At 42.0% G+C, this 15,824-nt stretch overlaps 1 protein-coding gene across 2 annotated transcripts in view; it reads left to right on the top strand.

Annotated features, from left to right (window-relative positions):
- The window catches only part of ADCY1 (adenylate cyclase 1), a 763,759-nt gene that overhangs the window by 620,461 nt on the left and 127,474 nt on the right, over nucleotides 1-15,824 (top strand). For both annotated transcript variants that reach the window (XM_075827013.1, XM_075827012.1), the window contains 2 exons: nucleotides 3,597-3,853; nucleotides 5,680-5,806. In XM_075827013.1, coding sequence (XP_075683128.1) covers nucleotides 3,597-3,853; nucleotides 5,680-5,806 — 384 coding nt within the window. The remainder of the gene's footprint in view (nucleotides 1-3,596; nucleotides 3,854-5,679; nucleotides 5,807-15,824) is intronic.

Here is a 15,824-nt window from a genome sequence, read left to right as displayed (position 1 = left end):
ATGGGCGTTACAGTCCGCCAGTTGAGGACCCCTGATATATACAGTACATATATATCTATGTACTGTATATATCAGGGGTCCTCAACTGGCGGACTGTAACGCCCGTGGTCGCTGACCACGAACTCCTCCCATCCGATCGACGCCCTTCTCTCCAGAGACGTCGGCATATGCGGCCGTCCTGTTCCACAGTGACAACTAGGTTGCACTTGCGAGCATATATATATATATATATATATATATATATATATATATATATATATATCTCAGAAAGCAAAAAGGAGATGGTTCTGCATAGCGAGGAAAACCCTCTCGGGTGGGTGCTACCGTCAAGGCAAGGGACCACTTCACTTTCTTCATGCAATTTCAAAACAAAAATAAGAGCAGCACTCCATAGAAATGATTAATTTAAATGCTTTTTAATCACTCAGTATTCACAGCAGCAAGGTTACACTCTCTCAATGAGGGCATTTTCAAGCCGAAAATGCCCTCATTGGGAGAGTACTAGATATATGGATAAACAAAAAAAACACAGCGCACATAACGCGTGAACCTGGATAAATATGGTGTAGGGGTGAAAAGGTGGTCAAAAACACTCACCTGGTCCAGTTGTGCTAGGAACACAACATCCAAATAGACGTGGTACCAAAACACTATTAAGAGTGATGGTTAGGCACAGTTGCAGCCTGGATCCTAAACTGGGCCGATTCCGTCCAGAATATTAGAATGGAGAAGATAAAAACAAGTAACATTTTGGATCCCTTTTTTCTGGCGCAACAGGATAAACAATATTCCGTTTAAGAACAGATTGACAATGATTGACAATCGATTAATTTCAGAGGCTTATTGTAATATAAAACTACGCGTTTCAGGGCCGGACTGGCCTCTTCATCATTTTTTTATTTTTTTTATTTTACCTATTGAAGAGGCCAGTCCGGCCCCGAAACGCACCATTTTATATTACAATAAACCTCTAAGATTAATCGATTCTTGACACATTGTCAATCTGTTCCTAAGCGGAATATTGTTCATCCAGAAAAAAGGGATCCAAAATTGTACTTGTTTTTATCTTCCTCATTGAGAGGGTGAAACATTGCTGCTGTGAACACTGGGTGATTAAAAAAGTATTTTAATGCATGACTTCCATAGAGTGCTGCTTCTATCTGTGTTTTGAAATTTTATATATATATATATATATATATATATATATATATATATATATACATACACCACCGTTCAAAAGTTTGGGGTCACCCAGACAATTTTGTGTTTTCAATGAAAACTCACACTTATATTTATCAAATGAGTTGCAAAATGACTAGAAAATATAGTCAAGACTTTGACAAGGTTAGAAATAATGATTTTTATTTGAAATAATAATTTTCTCCTTCAAACTTTGCTTTCGTCAAAGAATGCTCCATTTGCAGCAATTACAGCATTGCAGACCTTTGGCATTCTAGCTGTTAATTTGCTGAGGTAATCCAGAGAAATTTCACCCCATGCTTCCAGAAGGGCCTCCCACAAGTTGGATTGGCTTGATGGGCACTTCTTTCGTACCATACGGTCAAGCTGCTCCCACAACAGCTCTATGGGGTTGAGATCTGGTGACTGCGCTGGCCACTCCATTACAGATAGAATACCAGCTGCCTGCTTCTTCCCTAAATAGTTCTTGCATAATTTGGAGGTGCGCTTTGGGTCATTGTCCTGTTGTAGGATGAAATTGGCTCCAATCAAGCGCTGTCCACAGGGTATGGCATGGCGTTGCAAAATGGAGTGATAGCCTTCCTTATTCAAAATCCCTTTTACCTTGTACAAATCTCCCACTTTACAAGCACCAAAGCAACCCCAGACCATCACATTACCTCCACCATGCTTGACAGATGGTGTTAGGCACTCTTCCAGCATCTTTTCAGTTGTTCTGCGTCTCACAAATGTACTTCTGTAAGATCCAAACACCTCAAACTTCGATTCATCTGTCCATAACACTTTTTTCCAACCTTCCTCTGTCCAATGTCTGTGTGCTTTTGCCCATATTAATCTTTTCCTTTTATTAGTCAGTCTCAGATATGGCTTTTTCTTTGCCACTCTGCCCTGAAGGCCAGCATCCCGGAGTCACCTCTTCACTGTAGACGTTGACACTGGCGTTTTGCGGGTACTATTTAATGAAGCTGCCAGTTGAGGACCTGTGAGGCGTCTATTTCTCAAACTAGAGACTCTAATGTACTTGTCTTGTTGCTCAGGGGCCTCCCACTTCTCTTTCTACTCTGGTTAGAGCCTGTTTGTGCTGTCCTCTGAAGGGAGTAGTACACACCGTTGTAGGAAATCTTCAGTTTCTTGGCAATTTCTCACATGGAATAGCCTTCATTTCTAAGAACAAGAATAGACTGTCAAGTTTCACATGAAAGCTCTCTTTTTCTAGCCATTTTGAGAGTTTAATCGAACCCACAAATATAATGCTCCAGATTCTCAACTAGCTCAAAGGAAGGTCAGTTTTATAGCTCCTCTAAACATCAAAACTGTTTACAGCGGTGCTAACATAATTGCACAAGGGTTTTCAAGTGTTTTCTAATCATCCATTAGCCTTCTAACACAGTTAGCAAACACAATGTACCATTAGAACACTGGAGTGATGGTTGCTGGTAGAGATGAGCGAACTTATGAAAAGTTCGGTTCGGCTGGTTCGCCGAATTTCTTGAAAAAGTTCGATTCGGACCGAACCTGTAATTCAAGAAAGCCCATAAAAATCGTGTATGGAGCTCCTGTAATGACGGGTGGCTACATGTGTGCACCCGGCATTACGGCAGCGATGCTAGGCGACGTCAGTAAATAGTCACTGTCCAGGGTGCTGAAGGAGTTAACTGATCAGCAGTAACTCTTTCAGCACCCTGGACAGTGAATTCCGATCACAATATAGAGCAACCTGTAAAAAAAAAAAAAAAAGACGTTCGTACTCACCGATAACTTCCTGCTACTTCCTCCAGTCCGGCCTTCCGGCCGTTGCCTTGGTGACGCGTCCCTCTCGACATCCGGCCCGACCTCCCTGGATGACGTTTCAGCTAATGTGACCGCTGCAGCCAATCACAGGCCAATCACATGCTGCAGCGGTCACATGGACTGCTGCGTCATCCAGGGAGGTCGGGCTGGATGTCAAGAGAGGGACACGTCACCGTTGCCTGGTGACGCGTCCCTCTTTCGGCATCCAGCCCGACCTCCCTGGATGACGTTTCAGCCAATGTGACAGCTGCAGCCAATCACAGGCCAATCACATGCTGCAGCGGTCACATGGACTGCCGTGTCATCCAGGGAGGTCGGGCTGGATGTCAAGAGAGGGACGCGTCACCATTGCCTTTCTAGTTCTAGTTGCTGGAAATGGGCCTCTATACAGCTATGTAGATATTTCATTAAAAACCTGACGTTTGCAGCTAGAATAGTCATTTAGCACATTAACAATGTATAGAGTGTATTTCTGATTAATTTAATGTTATCTTCTTTGAAAAAAACTGTGTACGGTAGTGTACATACATATATAAAAAATATAAAATATTTTACATGGATTAATTAATGTTATTCTCTACTGATGTTTTTTTTTTTTTTTTCAGGTTGGATGCATGCCATGGTCATGGAGTGCAAATTCCAGCAGCTCCATTACAATTATTTCTCCGAATGGAGAAAATAAAACCATGGAGGAACGCCCTTGTGACACGGCTCACTATGCTTTCTTGTCATGTGTGGTGGGCACGTTAACGTTGGCAATTTTTTTACGCATTTCTTCATTGCCAAAAATGATTTTACTTCTTTTTGTTACTGTTTTATACATAGTAATTTTGGAACTCACAGGATACAGAAAAGCATCAGGGTAAGAAACCTTAAAACTACCTGGTCATAATATACTTGTACTTGAAATCCTGTTAGTTTTGTTGACAAATCCCATGATTAACAACTTAACGACCGCCCATACGTGTTTTCACGGCGGCCGTTAAGGGTACTGTCCCGATGGGTGTGTGGACCCACTGGGCCGTACCGCCGTAGCGGGGTACCTGTGGCAATACAGACAGTAGCGAAGGCAGGTTCAGATGGGATCTTGGCAGCAGGCAGACACCAGGCGTAGTGAAATACAGCAGGCGTAGTATATGACACAACATGACTCCAACTCTTCACGGCACAGGAACAAGGTAGCACAGAATACAGGGAGCAGGAACGGGAACACTGGGATCTGGAAAACACTAAATGACCATTTGCAAAGACTAACATGGTTAACACAACAAAGCTCAGGCAATGAAGGAAGGGTCAGGGCCCTTCTTATAGTCCAGGGTGATCATGAGAGCAATCAGTCAATCTAAAACAGGTGTGTGTTCTGGTTCATTAAGGCCAGGAATGAGCTCGAGTGCGCACCCTAGTGGTCACTTCAGGACAGGACGGCCTCGTGCTGGCATCTATGGGAGGAAGATGTTTGCAGGATTATAGGAGTCTACGGTGTGTGACCACGGACGTTACAGGTACTTATGCCCAAGTGCCATGAAAACAGTGCACTGTGACATAAGCCCGGCACGGGTGTCCCGTGCCAGCTAGAGTGTGTTTTATTAGGCTGTCAAAAGACAGCTGGAAACCTGCTCTAGCAGGCGGGATCGAAATCTGCATCGATCCTGCCAGTTTAACCCTTTAGATGAGGCTATCAATAGCGACAGCAGCATTTAAGTGGTTTGAGAGGAAGGGGGCTGCCTCTCTCACCCCATCGGCACATCCACGATGCGATCTCGGGTGTGCCGACGGTTTTTATGGCAGCCAGTGTACTAAGAAAGGCCCCCAGGTCTCCCAAGTAAAAAAAAATAATGAAAAACCCACTTTTTCCCCTTACAAAATGCTTTCTTATGAAAAGACAAAAAAAAAGTTACACATATGCCAGAACTGCTGTTTTTTGTTCATCCTGCCTTCAAAAGAATTCGATAAAAAGCGATCAAAAAGTCGTATTGCACCAATAAAAACTACAAGTCGTCCTTCAAAAAATAAGTCCATATAAATCTATGTCAGCAGAAAAATAAAAAAGTTATGACTCTTTGAATATGGCGACACAAAAACAAATAATTTTGAAAAAAAATATGTGATTTTATTGTGTAAAAGTAGTAAAACATAAAAAATATATAAATCTGGTATTGCCGCTGAATAAAGTTATGTTATTTATACTACACAGTAAAAGGCGTAAATTTAAGACGCAAAAAAGAATGGTAAAAGTTTTTTCCATTACGCCTTAAAAAGTTAATAAAAGTTAATCAATAAATTATATGTACCCCAAAATGGTGCTGTTAAAAAATACAACTTGTCCTGCAAAAAAACAATTCCTTATACAGCTATGTTGACGGAAAAATAAAAAGTTATAGCTCTTTGAATCCGACGATGGAAAATTTGAAAAAAATTGCTTAGTTATTATGGCCTAAAATAGACTGGTCACCAAGGGGTTAATAGAGAAAAATTATATGTTTAACATTTAAAGATGCTATCCAGTGAATGGATTCCCAATATGCATGCAATATGCTGCAACCAAGTTTTTTCTGTAGATTTCTTTGCAATGTAGAGGGTGAAATACAGGTCAAAACCGCTGCTAAATCTGCATGTTACACATGCATGTTATGTCATTTACATTTTTCACAATACTTTGTTTTCTATTTATGTCTTTTTATTTTAAAGGCGGGGATCATTTTATATGCGAGGTTATGAACCTATTCTAGCCATTTTGCTGTTTTCCTGTGCTTTGGCACTTCATTCTCGACAGGTGGACTTAAAATTACGCTTGGACTACCTCTGGGCTGTGCAGGTAACATTTTGTTTTTGGCACTTTATAAAAGGTCTGTCAACACTTTTGTTGTCATAAATTATTGATGTAATAAAAAGAGAAGGATTATGTTTACTTTTCATTACCTATGCATGTAAAGGGGATTGACTCTTTACACCATTAAAATGCTAGTTACTAAAAGTAATCCTATCCCTACTAGAAGTCACACATTCTAATTATGGTCTTACATTGCCTCTTGAATTGTCAATGATTTTGTGAAGATGCAGATTGTATTTTGAAAACTTCAACATTTCCCTTTTAGCTAATCTAAAGCAGCTACGGGTTGTGTGATACTAGAAGATGAGTTGTTTTTGCTCTTCTCTATGGACTTTGTCTAGTAAAACAGCTCTGCCCCCATTGAAATGCAAGCATAGCATCCCAATGAATTCTAGGAGTTCTCCCAATAATGTAAACTGTAAGCACATTCTCACTGCCCAAAAAGAAGGCTCTTACAAAGCCATTTATGAATAAAATTCAGCATTCATTGTAACCTAATTCCACAGTATCATATTCAGAAAATGTGAAGTTGAAAAGGATGATATCAGAGAGTTTTTTGTCACAAGATCTCATACAATAGTTAGAGAAAATTATTTATTGAGAGGGTACTGGAAGGCCTGTTCCTATAGGTTATGCCTTATTATATCTTAGTTTTTGTTCTTGTATACCAAAATAAATGTAGCATGGCTCTCTGCTTCCTTTATGCCTTATTCACACGACAGGATCCTGCCAAAGCCTGAGTGTCGGCCGATAAAATCGGCCATTTTTCCCGGCCAGTTTGCATTTTATGAACGGCCGTCACCCGGCCGGGAAACCCTGTCGTGTGAATAAGGGCTTAGTCTACTGAGGATGGTAGGTCTAATGCAAATGTTTAAAAAGTGAAATATTTACAATACATTTTACAATAATTATAAAGTCAGGCTAAGTACGGATGAGGCAGAAATGATTTTGCCACAAATTTGCAGCCAATTTCACCCTATGCATAGAAAAGGTTGTACTACGCAGTGAAACTCCACGGCTTTTGCCCATTTAACCCCTTAGTGACCAACAATACGCCTTTTTACGTTCGTCACTAAGGGGCCTTAGGCTAGGCTGACGCCTTTTCACGTGAGCCTAGTCTAAGTCCTGCACGGGTCTCCCGTGCAGGCTGGAGCCGGGGCTCAGCTGTCTGATGACAGCTGAGCTCCTGCTCCAATGCCCGTGATCGAAGTAAACTTCGATCGCGGCCGTTTAACCCGTTAATTGCCGCCGTCAATAGCGACCGCGCCATTTAACTTTGTTAACAGAGGGAGTGAGCTCCCTCTGTCAACCATCGGCGGCCCGCAAATGCAATCGCGGGTCTCCGATGGGGTGTCATGGCAGCCGGGGGCTTGATGAAAGCCCCCAGGTCTGCCCTGGACATATGCTTATTAGGACGCGCCGGAGGCACGTCCTAACAGATTGCCTGTCAGATTTACACTGACAGGCAATAATGCTCTGGTATACGAAGTATACCAGAGCATTATAGCAGCGATCTGAAGATCGCACAGTAAAGTCCCCTAGTGGGACTAATAAAATAAGTCATCAAAGTGAAATAAAGATTATTAATAAAAAGTACAGTAAAAAAAGAAATAAAACCATTTTTTTCCATAAAAAGTGGTTTTATTTAGTAAAAGTGTAAAAAAAAAAGTACACATATATGGTATCGCCGCGACCGTAATGACTCCATTAATAAAGTTAATATGTAATTTAAACCGCAAGGTGAACACCGTAAAAAAAACCGCAAAAAACAATGGCGAAATTGCAATTTTTTTCCATTGCCCCCCAAAAAAGTCATAATAAAAATTGAATCAATAAGTCCCATGCACACCAAAACAGTACCAATCAAAACTATGTCTCGTCCAGCAGAAAACAATCCCAAAAAATCACTACATTGATGGAAAAATAAAAACTTTATGGCTCTTGGAAAGCAACGATGCAAAAACAAATAATTTTATTTCAATATATTTTTTTTGAGAAAAGTTTTATAACATGTGAGCTTGACATGTAGCCCGGCATAGATTATATAACATAAGAGTATGCGGCACGCAGGCCTTAAAGGAGACATAAAAACATATGGCAAGTACAATTGTAAACATGTTTCAAAGCTTCTTGAACCTGGCCATATATGGCTTTATTAAAGGTCTGTCTGCCTTATCCATGCCGTATCTGTTCAGGCATACCCGCGTTATCTATCAGGGGCAATTCTTTTGTTTTTGACAACTGATGAACAGTAACACAAATAAACCAACAAAATAAAATAAAATAACATAAAACAGGTGACCACCATGAGAGCTTAGTAAAGTAAATATATGCATTAGTAAGCTCCTTTTCTGCATATGAGATAGTGACCCTTGTACAGAATAGGTCAGGTCAGGTCAAGAGGGAGGGTGTCATAGTATGGCTATAGACGGGACTCTTAGTAAAATCTACCCAATTCTTCCACGTATTTAGAAATTTCACATGTGTGCCACTCTCCCACCCCGCAAGTTCTTCCATTCTGAAGATTTGTCTAGTTTTTTCTAGCCATTGAGGTATTGTAGGCGGAGACTTAGAGTTCCAATTCATAGGGATGAGAAGTTTAGCTGCTGTCAGCAAGTGGGTTGCTAGAGAATGCTTAGATGGTCTGAACGAGATGTTAGGTAGCCATATCAGCACCAATTCGGGGGTAAGGCATATGTTCGCCCCACATATTACATTAATAAGTCTCCCAACCTCAGCCCAGAATTTCTGCAGGACTGAACAGTGGTACCATAGATGTGAGATAGACCCCACCTCTACTCCACACCTCCAACACATTTCATCCATATTAAGCCTCCATTTATTAAGTAACTGAGGGGTTCTATACCATCTCGTCAATGTCTTAAAAGAATTCTCTTGGGTCTTAACACAACGGGAAAAACCCTGCGAGTTGGACAAGACCACGGAGACTTCCGAAGGGGTAAAGGTGACAGATAGCTCCTTTTCCCATGCTATCATGTACCCAGGTTTAGCCGGAGCAGCTAACTGAAGGAGTTTAGTATATATTTTAGAGAGGAGACCTTTAGGTAAATTGGGAAATATCAAATAATGTTCTAACCAATTAATATCCCTTAGTGGTTGTGAAAACCTATCGCAGAATTCTCTACATACCTTATTGAAAGCAAATTCATGTATAAACGAGATGGGAGTGGGGACTGGTGGGGTTAGTATGTCCGCTAGATTCGGTAGGGCAGATGCATTTTGTAACGTAGGGTATATTGAAATTCGCTGTAGGTGGGACCAAGGAAAATGAATCGGGGTGACCTCCGCTTTCAGAAAGGCCGGGAGGACCCCCAGAGGCATGAGAGGAGAGGGTCCTGTATCTGGCATCGATTTTGTGAAGAAGTGCTGCCCCACTTCCACCGTGCCCCTCAAAGTGTCACTCATCTGACCTGTCCTTATCAGAACTGAGGACCACAGGTGTATGATCCCCTCCTCCCCAAGAATGTGTCGTTCGACATGGGTATGTGGCCCCACAAACTGCTGTGGGTGCACTAGCGACAACCACCTAGCCAGGTGGATGGCTCTGTAATATGTTTGAACATCTGGTAATCCACATCCCCCCTGTTTTCTGCTAAGTCGCATTTGAGCATATGCCAGCCTAGGACGAGCAGCGTTCCATACAAACTTTGAGAATAAGCGATGTATTTGAGTAAAAAAGGATCTCGGGAGCCATATAGGAACAGTCTGTAACACATATAGGATTTGCGGCATTATATAGCATTTGAGAATATTCTTTCTTCCCATCCAAGAGACATACGGGATTTTCAAGCCCGCTAACCGCGAACTGATTTTCTTATATAGTGTTTTATAGTTATACTCAAACAACTTAGAAGGGTCTGAAGAGATGCGGACCCCCAGGTATGTTATGTCCGTTGAGTTCCATGTGAAGGGTGTGGACAGTTTAAGACGCTGGATTTTTGACTTTGGCGCCGTGATGTTCAGGGCCACTGATTTTCCTAAATTAATCTTAAAATTAGAAGCTTTTCCAAATTCCTCCAGAATCGCAAGGATTGCTGGAAAAGCCTGGAATGGGTTTGATATAAATAGAAGGAGGTCGTCTGCAAATGCTGCCGTTGAATGTGTTACGTCCCCAATCTTAAGGCCCTGAACTTCTCGGGACTGAATGAATTTCTGGATTAGGGGTTCTATGGTCAGTACAAATAGAGATGGGGACAACGGGCAGCCCTGTCGTGTTCCATTATAAATATCAAAGGGTGATGAGAGGGCCCCATTTATTTTGATCCTAGCGGAAGGCTGATGGTAAAGCGTGAGAATTGCTCTGACAAAGGCGGGGGGAAACCCAAATCTAATGAGAGTCGCTGTCATAAAGTCCCAAGCCACGCAATCGAACGCCTTTTCTGCATCCGTACTTAGGAGGACTAGTGGGATCTTGTGTTTTTGTGCCCAGAAGATCGCGTTAATTACCCTGGTAGTGTTAAATCTCCCTTCTCTTTGTGGTACAAATCCTGTCTGTTCGGGATTAATTAATTTAGGGAGTAATAAATTTATGCGGTGTGCCAATAACTTCGCCCACCATTTTACATCTGTGTTCAGAAGGGAGATTGGCCTGTAACTGCTACAAATCATAGGGTCCTTACCCTCTTTTGGGATGACTGTGATATGTGCATCAAGCATTCGTTTGGAGAGAGCCTCCCCCTCCAGCAAAGAATTGCTCAGCTTCACAAAATGTGGCAACAAGGTTGCAGCAAATGTTTTATAATAAAATATTGGGAATCCATCGGGTCCAGGACTCTTACCACTAGGTATAGAGGCTAGCACTTCTCTAACTTCTTGTTCTGTAAAAGGGGCTATCAACCTTTCCAAATCACCCTCCCCAATTTTAGGTAAGGAGATTGAATTAAGGAAAGAAGCAATAGTGGCAGCACGATCTCCTATATGTGATGTTGGCCCACCCGTCTCCAGGTTATAGAGAGAGGAGTAAAATTTGTGAAACTCAGCCGCAATCTCTTCAGTGGACTGGACTACCCCTCCTTTTTCTGTTTTCAGTTTGGTAATATAGGATTTCTCGTTTTGTTTTTTAAGAAGTCCTGACATAATTTTAGACCCTTTATCTCCGTGAGCATAATATTTAAATTTACATCGCTGGAGAGCTTTGGCTGCTTTGACATTAAGGAGATCCCTGAGATCATTTTTCAGTTTCACGAGTTCAGATTGAGATTTCTGTATGGCCGATTGTTTTCTAAGTGTTTCTAAGGCTGAAATTCTGTTCAACAGGGAGTTTACTGTGGCCTCTCTAGCTTTTTTAATTCTAGAGCCTAGTGCAATAAACTCGCCTCTAATACAGGCTTTGTGAGCCTCCCATACGATCGATACAGGGGTCCCCGGAATGTCATTAAAGTGAAAATACTCCTGGAGTTTACTTTCTATTCTCAAGATATCCTCTGGCGAGCCCAGTAACGTTTCATTTAATGACCAATTCAGAGTTTTCCTGGGAAGGGACGAAATGGATAAGGACATAGAGACTAGTGCGTGGTCGGATATTAATATGGACCCTATATCTAATGCAGTAACTTCACCAAGGTGCCTATCAGAGATATACATGCGGTCTAATCTGTGGTAAGTTCTATGTACTGTGGAGTAGTATGTGAAATCTTTCGTGTCAGGATGTGTTGCTTTCCAAGCATCGACTAGCGAGAGGTCCGCTAATGCCCTCTTCATTGTCCTAAGTGCATTGGTGGGTATAGCCGAAGATTTAGAGGTAGTATCCAACTTATAATCCAACACACAGTTGAAATCCCCTCCCAGGACCAGGATTCCTTCCTTAAAAGTTTGTATCTTATTTAACGTGCTGGCTAACCACTTAGCTTGATTTCTATTAGGGGCATAAATATTTGCTAAAGTAATCATAGTATTCCCTATGGTACCTTTAATGAAAACATATCTAGCAGCTGGGTCGATTTGCTGAGCCAATAAGGTAAATGGAACAGATCTACTAATAGCAATGCTAACTCCCCGTGATGCTGAGGAGTGCGTGCTATGGAACCACTGTGAGAATGAGGTGTGAGTGAGAGAGGGAGTGTGTGTGTGTCGGAAATGGGTTTCTTGCAGAAACAGTATGTCTGATCGTGCTTTCTTGGTTATAGCAAATACTTGGCTGCGTTTTTGAGGGGTATTAAGCCCTCTTGCATTTAATGAGACAATATTAACCTCAGCCATATGTACTTACGTCTAATGGAGGGACGAAAATGTATAAGAGCCCACCATGTGTCACCTTAACTCCAAACTTAACACAAGTTGTATGAATAAACAAAACATTACAAATGTTGTAATCTTTTCTACATAAGAACCAAGTAGAAAGGTCTGGGATCAAACAGGTCCCTGATCCCATGGGAATGAAAATAGTTCTGGATACGATTAAGCATAATACCGTATACAGATACACAATACAAAATGGGTTTAACCATTTCAATTTGAAAGAAGACAGGAACATAAAAAAGAACCAATAGAAAAGAAAGAGACGCACTCTTTGTTAATAGCTACACATATCAGATAGTACCACTTTTAACAGAACTCTGAAAGGATACACAAGAGGCTTGTTGTAAGCCACCGATTACACCACGACGATTCCTCTACTGCGAAAGGGAGAAGGCCCAATCTTGGCTGATACCTCTACAAAGCCAATGTCCTGAATTTCAAGTCCCGAAAATTCTGCGGTTCAGGTGGGAGTCCTCCTCGGGGACTTCACCTTGGTTTGTAGGTTCCACTTCTCTAGAGGCGGTAATTCCGGGAATGCAACAGGTAAATGAACCGGCAGCCACGATGGTATGTCCAGCGGGGTGACCCGAAGCACAGTCCAGATTTTGTGTAGATCTTCCGGTTGCTTTATCACTATGGGTTTACCATTATCCATCACAGAAAGTCCGAAGGGATACAACCATCTGTAGGGAATGTGACGATCTCTCAAAATATCAGTAAGCGGTTTCAGTATTCGCCTTTTGTTTAGAGTGCTTGCCGCTACATCTTGAAAGAACAGAATTTTGGAGTTGTCGTAGTAGATTCCTTGAGAGTCCCTGGCCCTCTGTAAAAGAGCAGCTGTGTCGACAAAACTCAAAAGCCCGCAAACCACATCTCTCGGAGGCTCTCCCGGGGCAGGCTTGGGCCTAAGTGCTCTGTGAATACGCTCGATAACCACTTGGGAGGCTCGATCCGCCCCCAGTAGATCTGCGAAAATTGAAGCGGCTGCTGCTCTCAAAGCCTCTGGAGCTACACTTTCCGGCATACCCCTTAGCCTAATATTCTTCCTCCTGTTGCGGTTCTCCTGATCTTCAAGCTGAAGAAATGCAGAGTTTAGATGTTCCTGTTGGGAGATAACCGTCTGTTGCGTCACTGCACTGTGGGACAATAAAGCAGTATGAGCATTTTCCAGTTCCTCTACTCTGTGGCCGATGTGTTTTACATCTGTTTTGATATCAGAGAGTTCTTTCAGCACTGGAGATAAGGCTTGAGCTAAACATTTTTTGAGAAAAGCTCTAGAAATATGGCATGCATCCGATTCATCACATGTAGTAGTCTGAGCTGTAGTACTCTCTCTATCCGAATCCCCATCCTGTGACATTTCAGTATCCTCTTCTTGTGTGGATAGGTGACTCCCAGTTAAAGAGGAAGCCGCGTGCTTTTTGTTAAAGAAACGATCTACTTCATGTTGATTTTTATGCTTTTTAGGCGTGTGGTGAGCAGCATCTTTGAGCTTTTCTTTGCCCGTTTTCACCATCTTGTATTAGTTTTGTGGTACTAAAGAAAAAATAGAGTGCGTGTCTCTTCAATGGTAGTTACATGTAGCTCATTAAGAACAGCGCTTACAGCTTCCCAACTGCCTCCCTAGCAATGGTGGAGGGAGGAGGAGGGGGTCGCCTAGCAAAAAAAAAAATTTGTCGTGGGAGTCCAAGTGACTACACTGTATGTCAGATCAGTAATAAAGCTTGTTCACTAGGTAAATTCCCAGCGGTGAAAAAATTAGAGCAGTGCTCTCTTAAGTAAAGTGATGATATGAAGTGAAGTGAAGCTTGGGGGTATAAGTGGCACTTTCTCTGAAGTCCTTGGGCGCTGGTCTGCAGGATTCCAGCCTGGGCCTAGTCTCCTCAGACCTCACAGTAAGGATCAAACTGCCCCTGGGAATCAGATCTGTAGTCGTAATGTGGGTCTCTATAGCAGCACGGCACTTGTGTCCCCCAGGCAGCTGTAACTGCTTAGTGTGTACCTGCTACTGTTCCTCTGGTCTCTTCGATCCGTCCCACCGGCTGTCTCGCCCGAAATCTAGGCCCCGGATTGACACGAGGCAAGGCCTCAACTTGATCCTCTCCCTGGAGTCGCAACCAGATCACCGAAGATGGATCCTCAAATGCCTGGACGGCGCTGCGGCGGTAGTGAGGGAGTATCAGCTCATTCAGAGCAATATGTATCTGCTACTCCTCCACTTCTATTCTCTCCGCTCCTTCCCGCCGATCGTCTCGCCGGAAATCGAGGCCCCGGTCGACCGGGAGGCCAGGCCTCACTAGCTTGCTCCTCCGTTATTTCGGCGGAATCGCCCAAAAACAACTCCACAAGTGCCCAGTCGTCTCCGCAGCAGTAGGGAGAGGAGAAGAGGTAGTTACAGGCACTTTAGTTCAGCAGATGGAGCAAATTAGGTCCTCTGTTGGCGGAGCTCACCAGAGTTGCGACCGTTCACTGCAGCGCCCAAGCCACGCCCCCCAAAAACAAATAATTTTAGTTCAAAAGTGTTTTTATTGTGCAAAAGTCGTAAAACATAAGAAACCTCTACATATGGGGTATCGCCGTAATCGTACCGACCCATAGAATAAAGGTAACATGTTATTTACGTCGCACAGTGAACGGCGTAAATTTAAAAACGCATAGAACAATGGCGGAATTTCAGGTTTTTTTTATAATCCCCCCAAAAAAAGTTAATAAAAGTTAATAAAAAAATTATATGTACCCAAAAATGGTGCTATCAAAAAGTACAACTAATCCCGCAAAAAACAAGTCCTCATACAGCTATGTAGACGAAAAAATTAAAAAGTTATAGCTCTTTGAATGCCACTATAGAAAAACTAATAAAATAGCTTGGTCATTAGGACCTAAAATGGGCTGGTCACTAAGGGGTTAAAGGAGCATGTTCTGAATTAGAAAGTTCACAGTATACTTATATTTCTGCACAGAATTTTCCACAACATATGGATGGGGTTTTGAAAAAGGATCTGTTTTGATAATCAGGTTTTGATAAAGAATCTGTCATGTTAATCATATCTCCTAACAGAAACCATGACCCCAGTGTAGACAGAGCCTTATAGCTATTGTTTTCAATTTGTTCCATTCAACCTTTTCACTGGCCGGAGTTTGTGGACTTTAAATTATCCACCTCTGGTAGAAAGTACAATTGTCACACTTTTGATGAAATATAAGCTGAGCTATAAAATAAATTATATCATATAAATGTATTCATTTATGTGGCTAAAAGTCTGACCCTCGCAGAGTCTTAGTCCTGCAAAATCCTACTAAAAATAAAAGTTCAAGATGTGTAAAAGTCATACAAGTCATATATGCTGAAGTCTTCATGCACATACTGTATCTCAATAAAATCAACAGAGCAGAATCAACATTCTGCCTACCTACATATCATTCTATGTGAATTATCAAGTGATAATTGTTATCATGTTATCACTATGACTGTAGCGTGTAATAGGTTTCACTAGTGAAAATACGTCATAGAGATTTACAATTATGATCGGTTACAGATGGAGATAAATTAATATGTATAAACTTCATTACAGAGTGTGTGTGTGTGTGTGAGTGTGTGTGTGCGTGCGTGCGTGTGTGTGTGTGTGTGTGTGTGTGTGTGTGTGTGTGTGTGTGTGTGATATAGGTGCTTGGTGCGAACTTACTTGACTCCACAACCTGTATGCTGGTAATCATCCAAGCTGTAGAGCCAACAATTGACGTAATT

Source organism: Rhinoderma darwinii, chromosome 5, assembly GCF_050947455.1.
Source record: "Rhinoderma darwinii isolate aRhiDar2 chromosome 5, aRhiDar2.hap1, whole genome shotgun sequence".
In the NCBI taxonomy this organism is placed as follows: domain Eukaryota; kingdom Metazoa; phylum Chordata; class Amphibia; order Anura; family Rhinodermatidae; genus Rhinoderma; species Rhinoderma darwinii.
The sequence above is the reverse complement of the archived record's forward strand: the minus strand, read 5'-3'. Positions and strand labels throughout refer to the sequence as shown.